The sequence below is a fragment of the Corvus hawaiiensis genome, chromosome 3 (assembly GCF_020740725.1).
Source record: "Corvus hawaiiensis isolate bCorHaw1 chromosome 3, bCorHaw1.pri.cur, whole genome shotgun sequence".
In the NCBI taxonomy this organism is placed as follows: Eukaryota; Metazoa; Chordata; class Aves; order Passeriformes; family Corvidae; genus Corvus; species Corvus hawaiiensis.
This window is the reverse complement of record NC_063215.1, coordinates 50592250-50614296: the sequence shown is the minus strand read 5'-3', so window position 1 is coordinate 50614296 and position 22047 is coordinate 50592250. Positions and strand designations below refer to the sequence as shown.

Here is a 22047-nt window from a genome sequence, read left to right as displayed (position 1 = left end):
CCGGGGAACGGCGCTTCCCAGCGGGAAGTGCGCGCGGGGGGCGGGGCGCGAGGCGCGCTGGGCGGGAAGGGAGCGCGGGGAAGGGAGCTCGGTGCCCGCGGTGCCCGCGGCGCCCCGATGGTGCTGTGTGACGTGTGCGGGCAGGCGCTGCCCTCCGAGGCGGCGGCCAGGCGGCACCTGCGTCGCCCGTCCCTGTGCCGCCGCCAGCCCCGCTGCCCGCTCTGCCCCGCCACCGCCGCGGGCTGCGACGAGCTCCGCCGGCACATCGAGATGGCCCACCCGGAGCCGGGCCCGCCGGGCTCTCGCCGCCCCGAGGCACCGCCCGAGTGCCCGTTCTGCGGGGAGGCGGCGGGACGGGAGCTGGAGGAGCACGTCAGGGCGCGGCACGGGCACCTGCTGGGCGCCCCGGGCGGAGGTGAGCGGCGGCGGGAGGCGGGGGGGATGCCGCCGCGGGCATCGGGGGTGGCTACGGAGAACCGGCCGGCGATAAAGTTGGAGCAAAGGAAGTAGTTATGTATTTAGATACTGTATTTTATTTTAGGCGTGAATCAGAATTTTATTTTGACTAACTGGCCGAAGTTACTGGCCGTAGTTATTTCAGGAACTTAAATGTGGCATCTCTGCTAGTGAGTAATACGCCTGGAAGACTAGCGTTTGTGATGTAGCAAGCTATGCATACGGACTAAAACGATAATTAGGATGCAAAATGTGCCAGTGCAATCAACCGCACCGCATAATCTGTGATTAAAATGTTCTTATTAGCAAATCCACAACGCACCCATCCCATCCCGAGGTCGTTGCATTGAACACTTTACTTCCATGGGTGCAAATAATATAGAGGTTGAATAATTTACTTGCCTGCAAGCCAGTTTCTACTTTAAAAGCAGTTGTTTTAAGAGTGTTTTGATTTTTTATGTATTTAGCATATTTCAGAAAACTAGCATGTTTGCAGCGTTACCTTAAATGCCGCTGGTGAATTTAGATGATTATACCACGAAGTTTTTTTCCAACCAGCCATAAACATTGAGCTGGGACAAATGCCTTCCAGAAACTGCTAACACAGGATATCAATTCTTGTGTTTTGTGAACCGAGGAAGATGCAGATAAAATCTAGGGACTCAAGAGGAGAGCAGTAAAGATGGAGTCGGGCACTTGCCTGTGGTTCCCAGTGACAGGACAACAAGCAGCAGGCACAAATCAAAACTCGAGGAGTGCCATTTAAATGCAAGAGCACTTCTTTTTCCTGTGAGAATGGTCAAACACTAGAATATGTTCTCTGGGGAGTTTGTGGAGAGTCTATACTTGGAACTGTAAAAAAAAAAAAAAATGACTGGGAAAAGTTGTGTGTAACTTACTCTATTTAATTTGGCCATTCTACCAGGGACTGGATGATCTCTAAAAATCCTTTTGAACTTTACCTATACTATGTGGTACCCTCAATAATAATACTAAAACTGCAGAAAGAGTGTTATTTGAGGAAATGCAGGAAGACCAGCAAAATAAGAATGGCAGCACTTTTTTTTCTTTCAGCCCACCAACTGCTCTGTTATTACGTGAATGTTAAATTTTTGTAAGCAAATGTTCTTCTGTTAGCAGAACTGTCTTTTTATTTATGGTTTGGTATTTCAGTCTAAGCATTTCTTGATACATACATTACCATAGCAAATTGTGATCTGTAAGCTAAATGGGGAAAAACTTAATTGAAAGAAGGAAAATATGTCTTAAAATTTTTGCTTTTTTAGATACAAATTCTTAAGTGGTTAGGAGAGTAACAGCTGTGTAGAATTTGCTGCCTTTAACTGGGGAATTTCAATGGCAACACAAACTTCATTACTGTGTATATGTCTTAGGGTGTATATCAATCAGGGGATGATTCTCACAAAAACCACAGGAATTGCATTAATCAAGAAACTGCATTTCTTTTTCAGACACAGGAAATGGTGAACAGCTATATGAATGTCCTATGTGTAGTCTTACCTGTACAAACATTCAGATTCTTGAAGAACACGTGGATTTACACTTAGAGGAACATAGCTTTTTAGAAGGTACATGAAAGGATACAGGCTTGATAATAATACTTGAAAGCTTTTGCAAATATTTGCAGGTTGTAGTATAGAATCTCACACAAAATTTAAAATAGATATTTCTGTATTTAAAAGGAACTGGACCCGTGTATAGTGAGGTTAACACAGTTAGGTCGTATCACTTGCCCAAGTGCTCAACTTAATTACTGTGCTAAAAGAAATCTTTGTCTATGTGTGGTTGTTAAGTAAATGAACTGCATGTTAGCCAAAAGAAAAACTTAGAGCAAAAAATGTTTAAAAGACAGCAGCATTACATATTTGTTTTTCTAGCTCTATAGAAGGTTTACATAGATGGAGTTTACAATGGCATGTTCCACTGTGATGAGTTGACAATTGATAGCTTATGAAACCTTAATTTTTTTTCTCAATCCTTTTCTGCAAATAATTTGCTGATTCGTTAGTCATAGCGTTAAAGTAAAAAATCAAAATTGATTTTATTTTATAATATAGCTAACAGAATCCTAGCAATTCCCTATTCAGTTTTCTGATTGTGAATTTTTGTCACTTCCTTTTGAGACTGCTGGCAATGGTCCTAGAAGCTAACAAGTGTGGTAGTAAAGGAACTGTGACTTCTTGCTAACAGTGAAGTGAAACACTGTAAACAAAAGCTGTCTTCTCAGTGCTAGAGGTACATGCAGTATTTGCTCCAGTAGCTGCATAAACTTTGTCCAAGTCAAGAGTCTGAGTCTTGGTAGAGTGAATGCAGTCAGTCCTGTTCAGTGTTCATTGCTAATAGCTCAAAATAACGTGGGGTGCATCTCCTGAAATTAATGCCCAGTCGTGTTTACATATGTCTGCTTAGAAAGGAATCTTGAAAAATTAAACAAATGATCCCTCAAAGCGTTACTAAGCTCCTGACCAAGTCCCCTCACTTTGGAATGTTACTCTGGGGTAGGCGGAAACATTAGAGATCTAGAACTGGCTCAGCGACTCCAAACTGAAGAAGATGAACGGCAGAGATCAGAAGAAGAGAAGCGAGAGAGGGAAGAATTTAAAAAGCTGCAGGTACGCTATTGTTTCTAAATGGTAAACTTGCAAACAGTTGTGCCTTTAGAAGCTGAGTATCTTGGAATTGTAATGTCCTGGAATGGCCTTACCAAATCAGACCTGTGCAAGTCACATAGTCTGTGTTGAGGTAATGGTGCAGGGGTGGGTTGGAAGCAAATTCAGTCTCATGGCAATGTTGATCCTGGCAGAGGTACTGGACATGACAGCCTTGAGCTACTTGGCTTTACTGTTTTGAGTGGTGCTGGTTCAGGATGGGGCTGGCTGCTCCCTGTGCTTGGTGTTCTGCTCTCCCAGCACACCTGCTGCCTGTGCACCACCCAGCTCTAGAGCTCTGCCTTGCAATGCAGCCTGGGGCATATTCCCTGCTAGAATGGCTGTCCTCTACCGGAATACCATCAGCTGCTCCCAGTCCTGCTTCCCTCTGTCTCCCATCTCACAGCCCTGGTAACTCACTTCCCACTCTCACTACCTCCTTGCCAGACTGCCTCTGTGCCAGTGGCTCTGCCAAAGAGGGAGGAGAGAGATGTACCTGCTCTTCCGGGTGTGGCTTTCCTAGTCCCACATTCATATTCAGGAATGAAGCTTGGTCTTCAGCTCTAAAATAATTGTAATTCTGAAGTTTTTATGTCTCACCATCTTTAAAAGGTACTGATAGTGATTTTGAGAAACTGCATGCACAAAAGACGAATTTTAAAAATGTGATTTAAATCATGCACGTTCCATCCCTAACAGAGACAGTATGGTTTGGATAATTCTGGTGGCTTCAAGCAGCAATTTCTGAGGAATATGGAAAGAGAAGTTGATAGAGGAAGGATGCAGCCCTTTGAATATCATAAGAGAAAAGCTGACATGATGGAAAGTTTGGCTTCTGGTATAGATGATGGGAAAACAAAGACCTCAGGTAAAGATGGTGAAATTATACAACTAAAACTGTACTTTCTAGACCTAGATTGTAGTGACCAAACCAGTCTTTAACAAAACACATAAATCATTGTTTAGTATTGGTTGTGTCCTAGCTCTAAACCTTATTTTCTGGCTCAATCTATATTGTAATAGTCCTAAACTAATAAGGAAATTAAGGCTTGGTATATTTTGATCTGTATTCTAACCTGAAGGCTGGTTTTTTGTTGGTATTTTTTTTAATGTAACCTTGGAACCAAGTTGTCTGGTTAAGGGCACAAGTGCAGTATGTATCAGAAGATGCAAATGTCTTATTACAAGCTGGTTGCCCTTGACTCTATGCTTGTTTACTGATTAGCACTCATTGGTTCCTAATCCAGTGTAGCTGTTCAAATTTACAGCAGCTTTTTGTCTTGTGTTTCTGTTAATTGTTAAACTGTGTAAGCTGGTTGCAAGTAAGCACAATGTTCATCTGATTACAAAGTCCAAGAGAGGACTTCAAGGAGTGGACATCTACTTGATGCATCTTCTTTTAAATGTTTTATGGTTGGTGCAAAAACACAGGGCAGGTGGATTTCTGTGTTCCTTTCAAAAAGCTCCCTTGTCTTTACTTTCCAAGACAGTTCAAAGGTCTTTTAGCCTACTGCTAGTGGTTCTGGCTTACAAAATATCCACTTGGTTCTTGACAGGTAAAATAAAATTTCTTCTGTCAAATGGATTGCATGGAAATAACTCAAAGTTTTCATTCTTGGTAATGATTTAGATTTCAGAAAGGTTCTTAGAAAATAATTTGTGGTGACTATGGAATAATTCTCTTCACAACAACATGGCAATAAAGGGGCTTTGAGGATTTACATATATGAATTGGAGAGAGCATTCCCAAGCATATTCTTTCATGTAACAAAGGAGAGCTTGGAATATCCTGCAGGAGGATTATTTTAAAATATTTACAGTAATTCTCAAATTCAATTTTCAGTAATTTACAGTTCAATTCTCAAGAAGTGCAATTCTTTTTTTCCCCCTCCCCCTTAGTTTCTCCAAGAAAAATAATATGGGGGAAATAAAAAATTTACATAGTATGCATAAGTATTGCCATGTTTTTAAGGAGTTGTTGTACTGGAGGTTGCAGGGGCGTAGGAACGCTTTATTGGTGACGTACTTTTTCTGTATCATTATAATAGTTCCTGTGACTATCACAGTTTATAATTTAGTCCAAGCTGTTTAATTTAAAATAATCGTTGTATAGCAATAGTTAAAAAATAGATTTAGTTTTGAAAGCTTCATAGTACATAAATTCATCAAAGTAAAGACCACTGAAATGAAATAGGTTCAGTTCTGTGACTTGGGTTCTAAATGTAGCATAGGGTCACATAGAAGTTTTAAAATAAATTGTATTAATCTATATCTGTTCCAAGTTGGGGAGGGACTCTTCTGGTGGATTCTATAGTTCATTTTACAGATAAACCTTTTATTTTGTCTTCCTTTAGGAGTAATTGAAGCATTGTGCAAGTACTATCAGAATGAGACCAAAGATGTGAGACACGTGTGGCTGTCAGCAGGAGTAGATCACTTCCACTCATCTTTGGGTGACAGAGGCTGGGGTTGTGGTTATAGGAATTTCCAAATGCTCCTTTCCTCACTGTTGCAAAACAGCTTCTACAACGACTGCCTGAGAGGTATTAAACAAAATGTTTGTTCCACGTACCTTGGATGACAACCTGCTGACTGATATTTTGCCTTTTCATTTACACAGCAAGTCTTACAAGGTCAATGGTACCTATTAAATGGTTGTTACACCACTGGAACTTAATGTGAAAGAGTCAGAGGTGAATACTGGCAAGACATGATACGGTTAAAGTTTTACCTTTGGTCTTTTTGGTGCATCTTTGTAACATCAACTGCCTTTTATAAAAGAAACTGAATATTTTTAGTTAATACACTATTTCAATCCCTGTAACAACAATTCAAAAGCTTTTCTGTTCCAGGTACTACGCTAATTCCTAGTATACCAAAGATTCAGTCCATGATTGAAGATGCCTGGAGAGAAGGTTTTGATCCTCATGGGGCATCTCACTTCAACAACAGATTACATGGTTCCAAAGCATGGATAGGAGCATGTGAAATTTATTCACTGTTAACCAGTCTCAGGATAAAGTAAATATTGCTTCTTGTTGTTGTTGTTATTCTCAACAGCTGATTTAACTGCTGTACCTTTAAAGTTTAGAATTCCCAACTGTGTGATGACAAAGCCACCTTAGTGACTAAATTTAACTAATATATAAACAGATCTGATTTAATGCAGCATGAAGCTGTGTAACTACTTGTAGGTACATACAACTACTTACAGGACATACGTATACTGAGTAACTGTTTAGATCATTGAGACTTGATGCTGAATTATGCCACATATGTGTAAATTAAAGCATTGATTAAAAACTTGATTTCTCTAAAAGTTTCTTCTCAAGAAGAATCTGAATTTCAGCTGTTTTCTATGGCTTTTAACTGGATTCTCTAGTGTACATGTATCACATACAAAAACATGCGACATTAATTTTTGCAAGTTTCACAAGTTCTTGTTAGATTGAATAGAATAGTATTTACTTTGTTATGTAATAAATTTTCCAGTTGGGGACAGTACACGTTATGTTGCTTTGTAATTATGTGTCCCCTCCTCCTGTATTAAAAAGTAAAAAAGTAGTAGGGACCACTTGGTGCAGGAGGAAGGGACCCAGAGGTGAAAAAATTGATTTAACAAGCAACCTGCTTGAAATTATATTGTTGTTTTCATTCTCAATGTTTTGCAGGTGCCAAATCATTGACTTTCACAAACCCACTGGCTCTATGGGTACACACCCTCGTTTGTTCGAGTGGATTTTGCATTACTATTCTACAGATAATGAAGGTGGTGCAAAGGTGGTGTGTACTTCCAAGCCACCTATCTACTTGCAACATCAAGGTCAGTGTCACAATATGCTGGTTTCTTAGTATTCTCTATCCCTCTTTATACGTACTGCAGTTCAGAGCACCATTTTTTAGTTCTTCATTGAATTGAAGGCATGACTTTATTTCCTGTAATTTTCCTATTTAGTAAGAGCAACATTAAAGTTTGTGTTTTTGTTGGATGGAAGAGCTGAATGTGATTGGGATCTCAGCTTTTTGACATGTACTCTTATAACTATCTTCTTAAAATTTGAGTAATGCCTTCCTTGATCTGAAAATCAGTCGTATGTTATAAGGAAGTAAATGGGATTTATGTGTTTTTAAAGTACTGAAACTTTGTTTTGGTATTAGGTCATAGTCGTACAGTTGTTGGAATAGAAGAGAAGAAGAACAAAAGCTTATGTTTGCTACTGTTTGACCCGGGATGTTCTTCCCAAGAAATGCAGAAACTGCTGAAACAAAACAGTGATGGAACTGGTCTCAAACTACTTCGGAAATTTGTGGGTAGCCTAAAAGAAAAGCAATACCAGATAGTGGCTGTAGATGGGGTGCTCTCTTTGGAAGAGAAAGCTGTAAGTATCTCAGAGAACAGTTTGTGTTTGTGAAAATTTAAGACCATCTGCATCTCTTCTTTGAATGCATATGCATATATGGTTGCATGGTGGATTTTTTGCATCTCTTCACTTTCCTTGTTCTCTTTCTCTCCTGCTTTCTGCTTATATAATCCCAGGATATCAAAACCAAAAACATTTTGCATATAAATGGATGCCACCTTGATACAACAGACAAAGATTCTAAGTCTTGTATGAAGCTTTCAGCTGTTTGCAGGTGTAAATTAGGCTTTTTTAAACTTTTCATTTTTTTACAAGGTATTCTCCTAAATAACTGACTGTGAGCATGTATGTTATTTACAAACACTCATAGTGCAAAATTACGTTCAGAGGTTTGAGCTGTTGAAATTTTTATAAACCTTATCCATGTGTTTGACTTGGGCATTTTACCTTTTTTAAGACCTTAGAAGTTTTCAGCTGAGTGCCAGATACGGTTTTTGTTTCTGAAGCTTTTTTCTTTCCTACACTAACAAATTGATTCTGAGGACCCATGTTCCAATTCTGTGGTGTCTTATCAGCACTGTTCAGCATGTTCAAGCTTCAGGACACACTTTTATTTAGACTATGAAATAACTGGCAACTGAATCACTAGCTCAGCTATATTTAATGTGTATGTTGAAATGAGGTATTGTATGAAGTGTTTTCTGGTCCTGAACATGTCAGAAATATCAGTGAAACATGGGCATCCTCTCCTCCTACTGGAAAAAGCCTTAAAATTCAGGAGTCAGTGTTGTTTGGGATTTCACGGGGGTGGGTGGTGTTCAATTTTTTTTTGTTTGCCACTTTATTTTTTTTCTTTTCAAAGATTTGATTTATACTTAAAAATACCAGTTGTTTAGTGTTGTCTTGGAAGCTCCCATTTAATTAAGATGAAATGTAACCCCTTATACTCGTTAAGATTGCTAAACTACTAATTTGGAAGAAGCTCTTTAAAGTGCTGGTTTCGTTAATTAAAGTACTTTTCCTCTCTCCCCACCTGTTTTTAGGCTCGCTGCCATGCTTCTCAGGTCTTAACATCAGAGAAGATACCTTAAAGGATACCTTTGTAACCTGCTTTTGGAACTTGCTGGGTGCAAAACATTAAACTGCTGGACTGTGGACCCTAACTCAACAATTTTTAGACTTACTTAAACTATGTCCCCAGAAATGCTTGGGAGCTCTGAGGAAGGACAACACTGGAGGAAACCTGTAGTTTTTGTGTTCAGTCAAAACTCTGGCATCCTGATACAACTGTAACTCTGAAGTATTGTGTTCCTTGTCTTACTAGAAAATGTGTTATTTTCTTAGTTGCTTAAATTAGCAACACCTACTGTCTTGTAGCAAGTTATGCACTGTTGTCAGTGAGCAGTGGATAAAGATACTGTGGAGCTACTTAATTGGAGTTCCTGGTCATGGTTTACCTCTGTGAGTGTGTTTGTGCTGCCACTGTGACCAGTCTTCTGTTTCTTCACAATTCAGTGTGTTCCACCAGGGATTAGTTTACTAGTGAACTTCTTGTCAGTTAGCTGGCTTCTCTAGATGTATCACTTTTAAACATGAACACGTGTGCTTAGGAGGTGGATCAGTGTTGGCATTGGCTAAGAGCTCTAAGAAAGCGGTGTCCAGAATAGAGTGTGTGTGCTTTAGGTGGTGTGCAAGACAATCCTTTGGGGTAGAGGAAGAAAATACTCCTTTTGTACCATGAATGAATAAAATTAATATATTTTTTAAAAGTGTTTATTCCATCTTCATCCTTTTTAAAAAATTTCTACTTTTTGTATGTTTTATAATGTATATCCCAAAAGGACATTCGGACTGCCTTTTGACTAGTGGCTCTGTTGTGCAGGGCTAATGCCATTTAAGAGACTGGAGCTGTCTGCTGAAATAAGTATCTTGGGCGTTTGAGGCACTTTACTGTACCTAGAACATGCTGCTCTAGTTGAATATAAGAGCCCTGCCCCTCCAGGAGGGTAGCTGGAGGCTGGGAGGGATGGTGGAGAGTGTTGCAGGTAGCACAGGCTGTCTTTGCTTTAGCAGCTGTATCATGCCAGAGCATCCAGTTATTGTAACTGGAGCTTAGATACATCCCTTTCATTTAGACTCTTCTATGCTGACACCTAAATACAAGTGTAAGAGCCTTACCAGTAACCTGTTTCTCTCATGTTTAATGTGCTCTGGCAATAAGAACTTGTCGTTTCTGGAAGTAGTGAAGCACATGGACATGTAAAGATATTACAACCCATAAATCACTGATTTATTTTTTTTTTGAAGTATGCATGAAATTAAATAGTTATGCAAATACATTCAGCAGGTATGTAGAAGCCTTTGAGCTGTGAAAGGTTTAAATACTTTAGGACACTAGAGCGGCTCAGACTGGGGTCAGAGTTCCTGGGAATTGGGGGACTATCAGCTCCCTTATTAGCCCTGGTCTGTAATGCATGTGAAATAGATGGAAGGAAAGAAAAGATGATATGCCAATAATGCAATCATAATTTGGATGTAAAATCCCAGGCTTTGCAGCATGCTTGAAATTTTACCCACAGCATCTTCATGTGGTAGGCACCATCCTCTGAATTTTAACAGAGCTCAGGCACCAACTATTCAAAACAGCCAGCATGTTCAAAACTAAATTCACTCTGGTCATGGTGCAGCGTTGCAACTCACTCTTGCCTCCCTCCGTGCCTTACAGTGCATGCATTGGACTGAGGCAGTTAAGAACAATACACCAGGAAGATTGTCAGCACCAGGATTTTAAATTACTGTAATTCTGTAAAAGTTTATGAATGGGATTTTATTCAATTATTAAGAATTAGTTTTCAGTCTAATCCAAAGTACATATGCAAATTTAAATACCCTACCTAAATTTTTTCCACCAAAAAAACCCTTCTCTCTGTTCACTTCAGCAAAGTAACACACACATAGAGCCAAGCTTACTTTCAGTCAAATTCCCTTTTATTTCACAGATGTTAACTGCTAACAAAGCTAAAACAAATCTGCAGTTCAGATTGAATCACTAAAACTTCTTCCAAATACCTGGAGGAACAGACTTTATGCAATTTTTTGTCACTTCAACCCTTATTATTTCCTCTGCTTTGAACTATAACAGCAAAAACACATTTTCATGTTTTAACTTGTTTTACATAATTTTAACATTTTTTAAGCCTTCTCTGCATGAAAACCAATAAATGTTAGTGTGAAAACAGACTAGAAAATTTCATTATTCTAGCAATAAAATTCATGAGAAACTTTCTTTTGTATGTAGATGACTTATCAGTGATCCGCTTGGAAAATTTTCTGCTTACCACATTTGCACAGACTACACAGCATTCTTGGATTCAGTCCAAATTTAAAGAGATCCAATTCACTCGTTTTATGAAAAAGCGCCAGTTTTAAACATAGCTAGAAATGGAAAGCAGCCTTAGGAATTAAATGGGGTTTTATGCAGCTAAGACATACCAGAAATAAATAAAGTTCAGTGCTGAAGAGCATTTTAAAGTATCCTAGCAATTACACAGGCAGCTGGATGTAGTAACTATGAAGCTTTCAATCCAACTCTATCTTTGGAAAAGACACTGTTTAATATCACATTAGCTCGTTACGTTTTTAATGTATTTGGTAACTGCTGGAGCACAGATCCTGCTTATTGCTTTGAAACATACAACATTAGCATTGAGACCTAGATGCTTATCTAGAGTTCTTAGTAGCCAAAATTAAAAAGATCAAAGGGAGGACAGTAGGAACAAAGGCACATGGTTAATTTATAAAAGTATTTACAGGGTACTTGAACGCTTATTTCTATCTACTAGAAATTCATTCATCTTGAATTAAAAAAAAAGAAAAAAAACAGGTTAAAGGAGTTCATCCTAAACAGATATTCTCAAGCAGCATGAGCAGAGAAACTTACACACCATTAACTTATTTCAGTAATTAAACTTCTCATTTTGAATATGGAATTTTCAAATACTAAAATTAATAAATGTGTTATTCCTCTAAGCAATGTGACACTTTAGTGCAACCCTCTTCAAAGACTGAAGCTGGCACAGTTAAGGCAGTCTACTAACAGTGTTTAAAATTCAGCACACAGTGTTTAATCATTGAGGTGCCTGTCTCTATTTGGAAAGCTGTCTCTTGACACCATCATCCTTCCAGCGCTGCAGTTTCAAACACAGCATGTTTAAACATCGCAGTTCTTGCAGTGTTTGGGCTTTTTGGAGGTGGTAAGGGAGGAGTCTAACATCTGTTAGCTCCAGAAGCAACTCTGCAGGATGGGTAACATCCCCAAGTTGATGTGTAGCTTTACTGCATTCTGTGCTAACCTTCACAGGCTGCCAACAAGATGCTTCCAAAACTACACCAGTTACATTCAAACCTATAAAGCACTCTATAAACCCTGGTGCTGTAATGTGCACTCCACTCATAGTGTTTCCACACAGTCTGCTGCCAAAAGCAAACTGATCTTCCTAGGATGGGTTTTGATTTTTCGTAGAAGTTCATTGATGCAGACATTCAAAAAAACCCAAACCCTCGCTGAACGAATCAACCGAACTTCAAGAGGACTTAACACTGGTATTTTTCCCCTACTGACTTGAACTTGCCATTTTGAAAATATTATTCATGACTATGGCAAAATATTTTACTCTAATTGTATAGAAATGGTTTCCATTAAACTTTAATAAGGCTATCCAACAAAGGTGACTAGTGCTGTCTATCTACAGCTGATAAATTGGGGCACCAGAACTGACCTGAATTATTAAAAAATTCCACAGGAGGAAGAAACAAAAATAAGTAACTGCATAGTATGTGATCCCTTTTATTCACCAAAGCTGCCCATGTTTATCCCAGGTGGAAGACAGCAGAACAGCTGCTCAGCATTCAGATGCAGGTGTGTTTAGTGCTTGCTGTAACATCTTTCCATCTTGCATGTTGCCGCATCTCTTCAAAGGACAATTACAGAAGTGGCAAGGAAAAAAATGAGAGAAAATAGAAAAGTGTTTGCAGACAGATCAACATTTCTCAAATTTTTCATTTGAAATATTAAAGTAAATTTATTTATAGTGAAAGTCATCAGAAGACCATTCTCCTGGATTTAAAATATTTTGGTTTTTTCTTTGGAAAAAAAAATTAAGAAAAAAGAAAAACAATACACATTACTAAAACCACAGATGCTGTGGCTTTCCTGCCTGCCCCTCTCTCCTTATGTATGTCCATACTGATGACAGAATCAGTTCAAGTAAGTCTAATCACTATCTAAATTAACAGGGTTGTAGTCAGGGTCATCCTCTTCATCCTCCAATTCTAAATCATCCATTTCTTGGAATAAAGATTCATCAACCTCCACATTGTTTCCAGCTGTAAGGAACAGAAAGATACTTTATTTTCATGCAACAAGGAAAACAGTAACAACAACAAAACACACAAGACTTTTTCATACTAGTTCTTCAATGTAGGTGGTTGCTAACTTACTTGGTTTTTTATATATCAGATATGGAAAAGTAAATGCCACATTTTATCTTTTCACAGCTAAAATGAAGTTTTTTTTTCCCTTGCATCAAAACCTAATCAAGAGAAATGTTGTGCAGGAATTCACCGGGAACACAAAATTAACATTGACATTTACCAGAAGCAGAGATCCTTTCTCCCCAGGACAGTCGAAGTAGGAGCTCAGGACCTCACAGCTGGAATAATTACTGCTATCCCAGTGAGATAAATGCACAGAGTTCATAAAAAATCCCTTACACGCCATATGCTGACATACACACATTTGATTTCAGATTTTAATTTTACAAGCAAGATGAAGCTTTGCCTTCTTTCTCATTTTCTTCTGAAAGATGCTGCTGACCCAAGGATAAAACTTGAGGACTCCTACTATTTTATTTTTATTTATCAACAGTGACATCTTCTGGCCACCAAATAAAGGTTCTACGATTTCACTGGATTTCAAACCACCTTTACAAGATAACGCCATTATCCTCTGAAAAACAGTAGTACATGCTACTGTAATATCAAAATAATGTTAGTAACCTGCTGCATCTATGATAGAATGCAGCCAGCAATAAGAATGGGAGTTTTTGTTCACCAGTAGCAACAGGATTACAAATTAATGTATTAATCCTGAATCATTTGGGCACAGAGCCCAGGTAGACATCTGTTCCTCCCTTGAGGCAGGCAAATGTACCATCAACAAACCATCTTCACTTTAGGTATTTTGGAGGAAGACAAGATTAAATTATTCCCTGTAAAAGAAACTAAACTTCCCCATTACTACCATTTCAAGTTCATACTCACTGACATTCATAAACTTTTTTTAAAATTGTTACTTGCAGAGAAGAATCTTGACTCTCTTTCACCTGTATTTTGTGCTACCATCATGCGGCTGCATTAAAGAACTCTCTTACCTCAAAACTCAGATATTTTAAACTAGGGTACTAAAAAGCAGTACAGCAAATTAAATAGGTATATTACTGTAAGTAGTTTTATATGCTTTATCTACAACTGGTTTTCCAAGTTTAACATTTTTCTGGCACAGGCTTACAAAATTTCCATCTGGCACCAGGTCAGTATTTTAGGTAAGGTAACAGGAACATATGCACAAACCGGGAAGAAGAACTGGGTTGCACAGAAGCAAATAGCATTTATTTTGACCTGCAAGATGTTTACTATTGGTGTTGAGGTTCAGAGAGAAGGTGACAGAACTTTAAGACCTGTGCTTGAAATCTGGGGTGAGAAGGCTGGCTATTAGAAAAAAAAGAAAAAAACAAAAATCAGGGTTGTGTTGGGGTTTTTTGTTTTGTTTTTGCTTTTCTTTTTTTGGTTTTGCTTCCAGTCCATTCATTTGAATAGAAGCAATGGAAATAAGATCAACTCAACCACAAGGCTGCTAATAAATACACTTTATCATCTTGAAAAGGTTTTGTTTTTGAGAAAAGTTAAAATCACTTCTGGTCACTCTGCAAAACAGTACTTCTTAGAAAGTTCTTCCAATGTAAAAGTGATTCTGATGTAAGATGTTAAGTCAGAAAATTTTGCTTAGGAATTTTGACCTATTTTAAGCCACTGCCTTTCATTTGTGGAATAAAATAAAAATTTACCTTCCTCCAAGAACTGGATGTCAGAGGTGTCAAGGTTGTGATCCATTTCAAACAGCTGTTTACCTAGAAATAAAATAAAAAATAATACATAAGCAAGTACAGTTCTGAAACAATGATCAACCTAAGGCAACAAGAGTCAGCACATGTATTTTAGTCTTCTCAAATTAACCAATTCTAGCAGTCTTTTTTTTTTTTTTTAACTGCTCATTTCTGTAAGCTCCCCATTCTGGTTTTTTTTTTTTTTAAATTCAGCCAGGATTCATCCAAGCCAACAAGTTTCCTCCTCTTACATGTGAAATGGGTCACTGTAATGTTATTAAGACTTTAACAATGGGGGGGTCAGAAAAATTTACACCCCACAGCCTGTATTCAGTCCTTATTGCTTTAGTCTTCATCTTGCATTCCACAAGAAATCCTCTGTGGGAACTGGGAAAAGAATTAGCTCCTTCACATTTTCCATATATTGTCCCATTCAAAAAGCAACTTGGATCTACACGCAAATCACCAGCTCCTACACACACACACAGAGAGCAGTGAAGGCAACATCACGGAAGACAAAGTGAAGCCTTTCTGACTGGGAGGGACAGGAAGAAAAGCTCAAGACTCTTTCCACATAAATCACCTGTCTTCCATCTACATTTGCATTGCTTATGTAAGCGTCCACAAACAAGACTGGTTGGAGTCCAAGGTAATCCTGGAATTACACTAATAACATCCAAGAATAAGCCTGGTTTTGGTTTTGGAAAGGGAAGCTTCTATAGACTACATCTGTATAGAGGAAAACAGACACCACATACTAACAATACTTTAAAGAACAGAAAAACCAGAAGCCTGATTTCTGTTACCTTATCATTGCAGATTCCCAAATGCATGCCCTTCAGAGAGGAATGAAGCATGTCCCCTGTCCTGTACAGCTTTTTATGAAACTTAATGCCATTAAAATTTCCATCTCTGCTAAATTTCATCAAAACTAGCCAGAAGTGAGGAGAAAACAGAACAGTGATGCACCATGACCACACTGGTTATGTTTTTTCCAGGTAATCAAGTTAAAAAGTAGATCCAGCATCACAGGAGAACCAATTCAAAGCTAAGCCATGCAGACTATGGAGCAGGATGCCAAGACCTATCATCTGTGTAAAAATTACTCGTCATTATCGTCTGGTACCACTGCAGACACTTCATGACCAGTGTTAAAACATACCACTTAGCTTATTTTTGCCTGCCTGTTCTTCTTCTTTCATCTTTTTCCGTTTTATTTCTAGGAGCTCTGCATCAAACTTGGCTTTCCAATTAAGGAAATTCTCAATGGTAACAGGAGTGCCATGAAAACGTTGCTGAAAGAACAGAAAACAAGGCTGCAAACACAACTTGCAAAGCTACAGGTGAAGATGAGCATTCTCTTAATTATTTAAATTACAACAGTCCAGAAGCACTGCTTGCTGTGAAGTATGCTGAGAAATTAATCCTAATCCTGAGAATATACAAAGAACACATTCTTAAGGTTTTTGCCATGGGACTCTCCCTTCAGGAAACTATTCTGAGGTGTAAACTCTCATGGAAGAACCCTGCGTACTCCTTTTGGACCCAAAGTGCAGTAGTTCACAGCTCCCCACTAATACAGGTTTTATCAATAAGTAGGCAGCACTTCTTATCAACCCTTAAGTGCAATCTACACTGAAATACTGCCCATTAAAATACATTAACCCTTTTACCTTGTTGAAACATGAAAAAAAGGATTATTTTTTCTCAGATTTTTTTTGCCATTTTCAGAAATACAGAACCTTCCAAGTCCCATCACCCTCCAGCTACTTCTCAGGAAGTGAGTGAAGACTCATTAGTTGGCCTTATCACAGCACAATCTACAAATGGTAAAACTATTCTACAGGAGGGCAGACCAGTCTTGAAGACTGGTCTCACTGCTTCCACCCTATCCACTCAGTCTACCAAGGAACATAGTCTTCCTCAAACCATGGAGGCCGTGTGCAGCATGACATATTCCAGCCTTTTTTGCTCCCCATTCCTTTCTGCCAACAAAAAACTGTCTACAGCAAATCTGATTTTGTGTGGGAAAAATCCCTGCCTTAGGATGTAATGCTAGAGGGGACTGTGAACATGCAGTTAGACTCTAAAAAGACTGCTTTAGAAAAAAGGAAAAAAATAACTTAAATGCATTAAACAATCTTCTTAAGTTTCAATTATATAATCTTTGGCATAGCTGTTCCTTTCCCACTGCAGCTACGAACTGCTACTTCATCAAGCCAACGCATTTTAAAGAAGCGGAGAGTCTTTTCTAGTTGAAAACATTATTTTACATACTTTCTCTTCTTCTTCTGCCTCTCTTTCTTTCTGTTTCTTCTCCTCTTCTCTTCGTGTTTTTATTTGATCCACTATTTCATTTAATTTCTCCTGTACTGCTGAGACTAGAGTGAAGATCATTACCATTCCTAAATTTTCTTCTGCCTACAACACAAAGAAGGCAACTTTAAACAAAAGAACTTCAAACCTTCAGCAACCAAATGCATAAATACGTTTAGAAAGCAGGATATTGTGCAAATGCAGAGGCACAGCTGACACACTGCACCAGTCACAAAAGCTCACTGTAAAATTCAAATTCAGCTGGCCAGTTAATCCAGTTAGTTATTCCCAAGTGGGTGTGCAGCAAAACACAAAGATGAACGTCTGTGTTCAGGTTATCAGCACATTACAGACATCTTCTGAAAGGCTTTCTCATGAATAAAACAAAACCTCCAGTAGAAACACAACTCTAAAATTTGAATATCATAAATCCTAAGAGACAAGTCACTCAGAACCTTTCTTCTCCTGAAGTAGTTTATTCCTTAATAATATTACATGCTCCTTTTAAGTGAGTTTCCCAGGAAAACCAAAAAAACATCAGCTGATGGAAGGAAGGTTATATGAAGCAAACTGAAAATGAAAAAATGCCCACTGAACATATTATGGCAATTTCAAGGCAGTGAGGACTTGTCAGGAATTCCTGAAACCAAAGAAGTGCTTCCTTCTTTCCTTCACAATGCACTCTCATTGATGCCAAAGGCTGATGAGATCCACCCCACCCCCCAAACAGTTATGTTATTAAAAAGAATCAATGTGACATTTTTTAATATTTCCAAACAAAACTGATGTGGCTTATTTTCATAAATATATATGAAATATATATACAGTGAAACAAATTCACCTTAAGCTAGAAGTGGAAAAGAGGGGAAGCCCTAGTGCACTTCCATTTCATTATTCTATGTTACTGCATACACTGAATTAGCCCTATATCTTACCTCATTAACATAATCTACCACACTAATGTCATTCACCAAACTCAAACCTCAAAGTCAGTCCCTATGGTACGGAACAGGTTTCAGGTCAGTAGCAGACACCTCAGAGAACAACTGATTTGAGAGAGAAATTCCAGCCAAAGCGCAAAGTGGTATCAAGCTGTACGAAGATATTCCATTTTCCTTACCTGCTGCTCTAGCAGTTTTATTATGTTCATGACATCATTATCGTCAAGATTCTCCTGTGAGACAATTTCATACAGTGGAGTTTCATCAGGGTATTTTTCTCTATAGGTAAATTTAAGGGTTGTTTGGACAGCTACAAGATAAAAAACCACATATTCTTATGGTGATAACTGTATAACTTTAATTGTGTATTTTTCTACTGCATCAACAGCCTAAAGATATAAAGAATATAAAATATTCTTGCCTTTAAGGAACAGTCTTCTTACACAGATGTTAAAACAATATGAACAGATTTAAACATAACCCAAGAGTTCAAAGAAATTAAGACGATGAAGTTTACACTTGCACAAGCTATTAAAACCTACTCATGTCTGAAAGGTCTTTAGTAAGATTGAAAAACCTTCTGCTGTATGACGGGTACTACAGCAGTAATCTCTCTCCCTCATATTCTACTCAAAGCTGGAAAACAGGAAAGAGTCCTAACAACAGAACTGGAGAAAATCTCAGCATATTAACACTTCAAATTTCTGTGCACCTCGGTGGAGTATCAACCTCTGTGTTGGGTTCCAGGGCTCCACACTGTGGACACAGACACTATGTCCAGTAGAAGTTATTAAGGAGAGAACTGCCTAAGAAAAATGCATTCAATCTGAAGCTGCCCAGAGCCAGGGTAACATGGAAACAGGGCAAAAAAGAATCAAGTTCTTTTACACATCCTCCCAGAACACCAGGGAGAAGCTTGTTCCAGACTCACTGTTCTCAGCAGCACAGCAGTCTCTTCAACACAGACACCTGCTCTAAGCAGGACTTACTCCTTTAAAACGAAACAAGACAGTGCCAGTTTATTCCTTCTGTTATAGTATCCAGAATAGCAGCTTTTGAACTTGCTTGGAGCAAGGCTTGCTTACAATGTGCCCACGCAATTGTTGGTACTTAACAAATACACAGGGACTTGGGACCCACAGCCTTCTGCTCTGGAACTGTTCCTTAAGAGCTGCACAATCACAGCACACAGACTCAACTCTCCCACGTGGCTGGCACAGTTGCCAGAAAAAAAATTCCCCCACAACATATCTGTAAGCCACTACAAGGATGATGACAACCCATACTTTTTGAAGCTATGCTACAAAGCCTTTGCGATTCAGCAGAAAGCAGTCCTATAGTGAGAGAGCATAACATTTCTGCAAACTGAACAAGGATCACCCAAATCCTTGAACTGTATTTGCTAAGGAATGTTTGCTGTATCAGGCCCCTACAAGGGTTTAAGTGGAGGCATACATAGCTGTTGCTGTTAGAATTAGGTTTGAACATATACAGAAGTTTCTGAGTAAGACCTGACCAACTTACTTTCATCATTTTCTCCAGCTTCAGATGTCACAGTGATTGTGAAAGTTGTTGGCTTTTCCGACAATACTGTTCAAAGGAAAACAGCAAAAGTTAGGGAGAGAGTCCTTAAATCAGACAATTACTTCTTCACATCACTAAAACTGAACTTCTCAAGGACTGATGAAGAAAATAAGCTCTTGATACAGTATTTAGGGCCTTTTTAACATATTAATATAACACTTTTCAATTAACAGCTATTTTCCATATGATGTGATGCCTGGAGTGCTCGTTGAATGAGACCACCTATCATCAAACAATACCAAAAAGTTTCACTTTTGGAAAAATTTTTGGAACTTTCACTGTTCCAGAAAGTGCAAATCAAATCAAACTACTTCTGGTAGCACAGTGACTGTGTGCAGGAAACTACCAAAGCTAATTTGCTTTACCGCGCTAGATGTGTCTGATGAGCATCCAGTGCACTCTTGACTCTGGACTATTTTTACAGTATGCCTGCACCTATATTTAAGACAGCTTAATGTAAGAAATGTGACTAACCAAGCAATGTACTAGAAAGAAAGTGTGTGATTAGGCAGCTAGAAGACAGACACCAACGCAGCTGTTACAGACAACACAACATAGCAAGAGCAATCACCTGTGTTTCACAGGCTAAAAACCTCACTGCACAATTGTGAGCTGCAGACCATATCCCCATCTAAGGAGTGGTCTGCATTACTGTTATAACCTATGCCCAAATTAGTGTACATGCTCTCCAAATATCAACTGAATTCTGCCTAATTGCTAATGTACTGCTACTTCATTCCTCCCTCTTCTCTTGGACATAAAAACCTTAAATGAGTGAACAATAACTCTGAGTAAGCATCAGAGTAGAGTATGAAAGAATATTACTTCCATATCAGTACCAGATATCCAGCATCCCCCGCTACCAGAGACCATCAATTCATATACCTTTAAGTAATCTTTAACATAAAACTGGAAACCTGAAAAGATTTTCAGGTAGAAGCAATGGGCAATGGTACTTGGCAAATGTCTGTGTGGTGAAGTTACTGCCAAGTAAGATACTGTGGAACTCTAGGCAGGGTAGATACTGTGCAGGGAGGAAACAGAAAATGCCCCGATTTTTCCAGTTAATATTCTTTGGATACCGAATGCCAAAAATCATGTTGGATTCACCGGCATGGTAGATAATCTTGACTATTTGATGGTAAATTAAAAAGCCTGAAAAACTGATGAACCAATGTATCCACAACACCAAAGTTTCAGCAATATAACATGCTGCACCAGGGAATTAAAGCTTGCCTTTTTTCCACCTGCAATGGAATAAGGCAGGTAGTGGCAATACATTTACGGAGGAAACAGCACCTTTAAGCACCCCAAAACGTCCCGTGCCTTATGGTCGCGACAGGCTTGCTCCCAGAAAGGAAAACCGGTCGGCACACAAGCCAGTTCCGCGATTCCCACCTAGGGCCGCATCTTCTGAAAGGCTTCTCTGAAGAGCATCCTTCCAGCACACGGGACCGGCTGCCCACGCCGGGCTGGCTGCCGTGCCACGACGCTAAACGCGGCAGCGCCCTCGCACCGGGCCACAAGCGCCATCAAGCGCTCTGCTCTTCCCGGCCAGGGAAAGCGAACCAGCATCCCGAGCACCCACCCAAGCCGCGCGGCTCCGAACCCCGCGGGGCCGGCGACAGCCCCGGCGCGGCCTCCCGCTCCCCCCCCCGCAGGCCGGCTGCGAGCGCGGCCCCGCACCCGTGAACGAGTCCGGGTAGATGGACTCCAGCGCCTCCAGCTCGTTGCGCTGCTCCTCGCTGTAGTCGGTCATCGTGGCCCGCCGCCCACGGCCATGGGCCGACCGCACCGCGACGCCGCCGCCCCCTCCTCCCGTCACCGCCCGCGCCTGCGTTCTCCCGGCGCCGTCCCGGCCCTTCCTAGCATGCCTCGCGCTCGCGATAGGCGGGGATACCGCCCATGGGCTGCGCTGCGCTGGGCTGGGCTGCGCTGGGCTGGGCTGGGCTGGGCTGGCCTGCACCGGCGGACGGAGGGAGAGAGGGAGGCGGTGCAGCTGCCGGCGCGGGAGCGCGGGCGGGCGTGCGGAGCTGGCTTGCCTCGTCCCCGGTCGTTTTCACAATCGCGGTGCCCGCTGCTCAGTTAATTCCAGCACTCGCTGCCTGGCGCTAAGCTCCGGGCAGGACGGACCGTAGCGATCCTGCTGCCATCCGCTACGCTGCTTCCGCGCTCCTCCCGGGAGCGGCGGCCTTGGCAGAGCTGAGGTTGGCAGTCCCTGTGTTACACAGACTAGTGATGGTATGGTTCACCCTTGGACGTTCTTCCCCTGAAAATTTACAGGCATCAGCAAACGGAAGAGGATTCAAACCCGGTGCTATAGGTATTGCGTACGGGTGCCGTGAAGGCAGCTGAATGCCATTTCTGCCAGAAATTGGAGATTTATTTGATGCAGCTGGTGATTTGCAGCTTGAGGTTAAACAGCACCTGCAAACTCGCCCGGAAGCCTTCACCGTGATTCCAGAAGTCCCGTCACATCGGCGGCATCACCATGATGGATGTGCAGAACAGGAGTCGTCAAGGCTGACGATATTGGGAGCTACCTTGCTTTGGGGGT

At 40.2% G+C, this 22047-nt stretch overlaps 2 protein-coding genes across 2 annotated transcripts; one reads left to right on the top strand and one right to left on the bottom strand.

Moving 5' to 3' along the window:
* Nucleotides 1-54: 54 nt before the first annotated feature.
* On the top strand, nt 55-9260 carry ZUP1 (zinc finger containing ubiquitin peptidase 1). The gene is made up of 9 exons (XM_048297332.1): nt 55-415; nt 1929-2045; nt 2980-3089; nt 3825-3993; nt 5480-5668; nt 5978-6146; nt 6797-6948; nt 7284-7504; nt 8530-9260. Exons 1-9 carry the CDS (start codon nt 118-120, stop codon nt 8575-8577), a joined length of 1473 nt encoding a protein of 490 aa, XP_048153289.1. The 5' UTR covers nt 55-117; the 3' UTR covers nt 8578-9260.
* A 1192-nt stretch (nt 9261-10452) lies between these two features.
* RWDD1 (RWD domain containing 1) lies at nt 10453-21337 on the bottom strand. Its single transcript, XM_048297337.1, has 7 exons — nt 21177-21337; nt 19431-19496; nt 18086-18216; nt 16927-17070; nt 15812-15944; nt 14611-14673; nt 10453-12871 (listed from the first exon to the last, which is right to left on the bottom strand). Exons 1-7 carry the CDS (start codon nt 21247-21249, stop codon nt 12759-12761), a joined length of 723 nt encoding a protein of 240 aa, XP_048153294.1. The 5' UTR covers nt 21250-21337; the 3' UTR covers nt 10453-12758.
* Nucleotides 21338-22047: the final 710 nt, after the last annotated feature.

What these genes read in the sequence shown, in the direction of transcription:
- ZUP1 (XM_048297332.1), top strand. Translation starts at nt 118, where the DNA reads ATGGTGCTGTGTGACGTGTGCGGGCAGGCGCTGCCCTCCGAGGCGGCG. An exon ending in GCTGGGCGCCCCGGGCGGAG is followed by an intron (nt 416 to 1,928) that starts GTGAGCGGCGGC and finishes TTTCTTTTTCAG; the next exon opens with ACACAGGAAATGGTGAACAG. An exon ending in AAGAATTTAAAAAGCTGCAG is followed by an intron (nt 3,090 to 3,824) that starts GTACGCTATTGT and finishes CATCCCTAACAG; the next exon opens with AGACAGTATGGTTTGGATAA.
- RWDD1 (XM_048297337.1), bottom strand. Translation starts at nt 21,249, where the DNA reads ATGACCGACTACAGCGAGGAGCAGCGCAACGAGCTGGAGGCGCTGGAG. An exon ending in CTACCCGGACTCGTTCACGG is followed by an intron (nt 19,497 to 21,176) that starts GTGCGGGGCCGC and finishes TCCTTTGAACAG; the next exon opens with TATTGTCGGAAAAGCCAACA. An exon ending in AGGCAAAAATAAGCTAAGTG is followed by an intron (nt 14,674 to 15,811) that starts GTATGTTTTAAC and finishes TTTTATTTCTAG; the next exon opens with GTAAACAGCTGTTTGAAATG.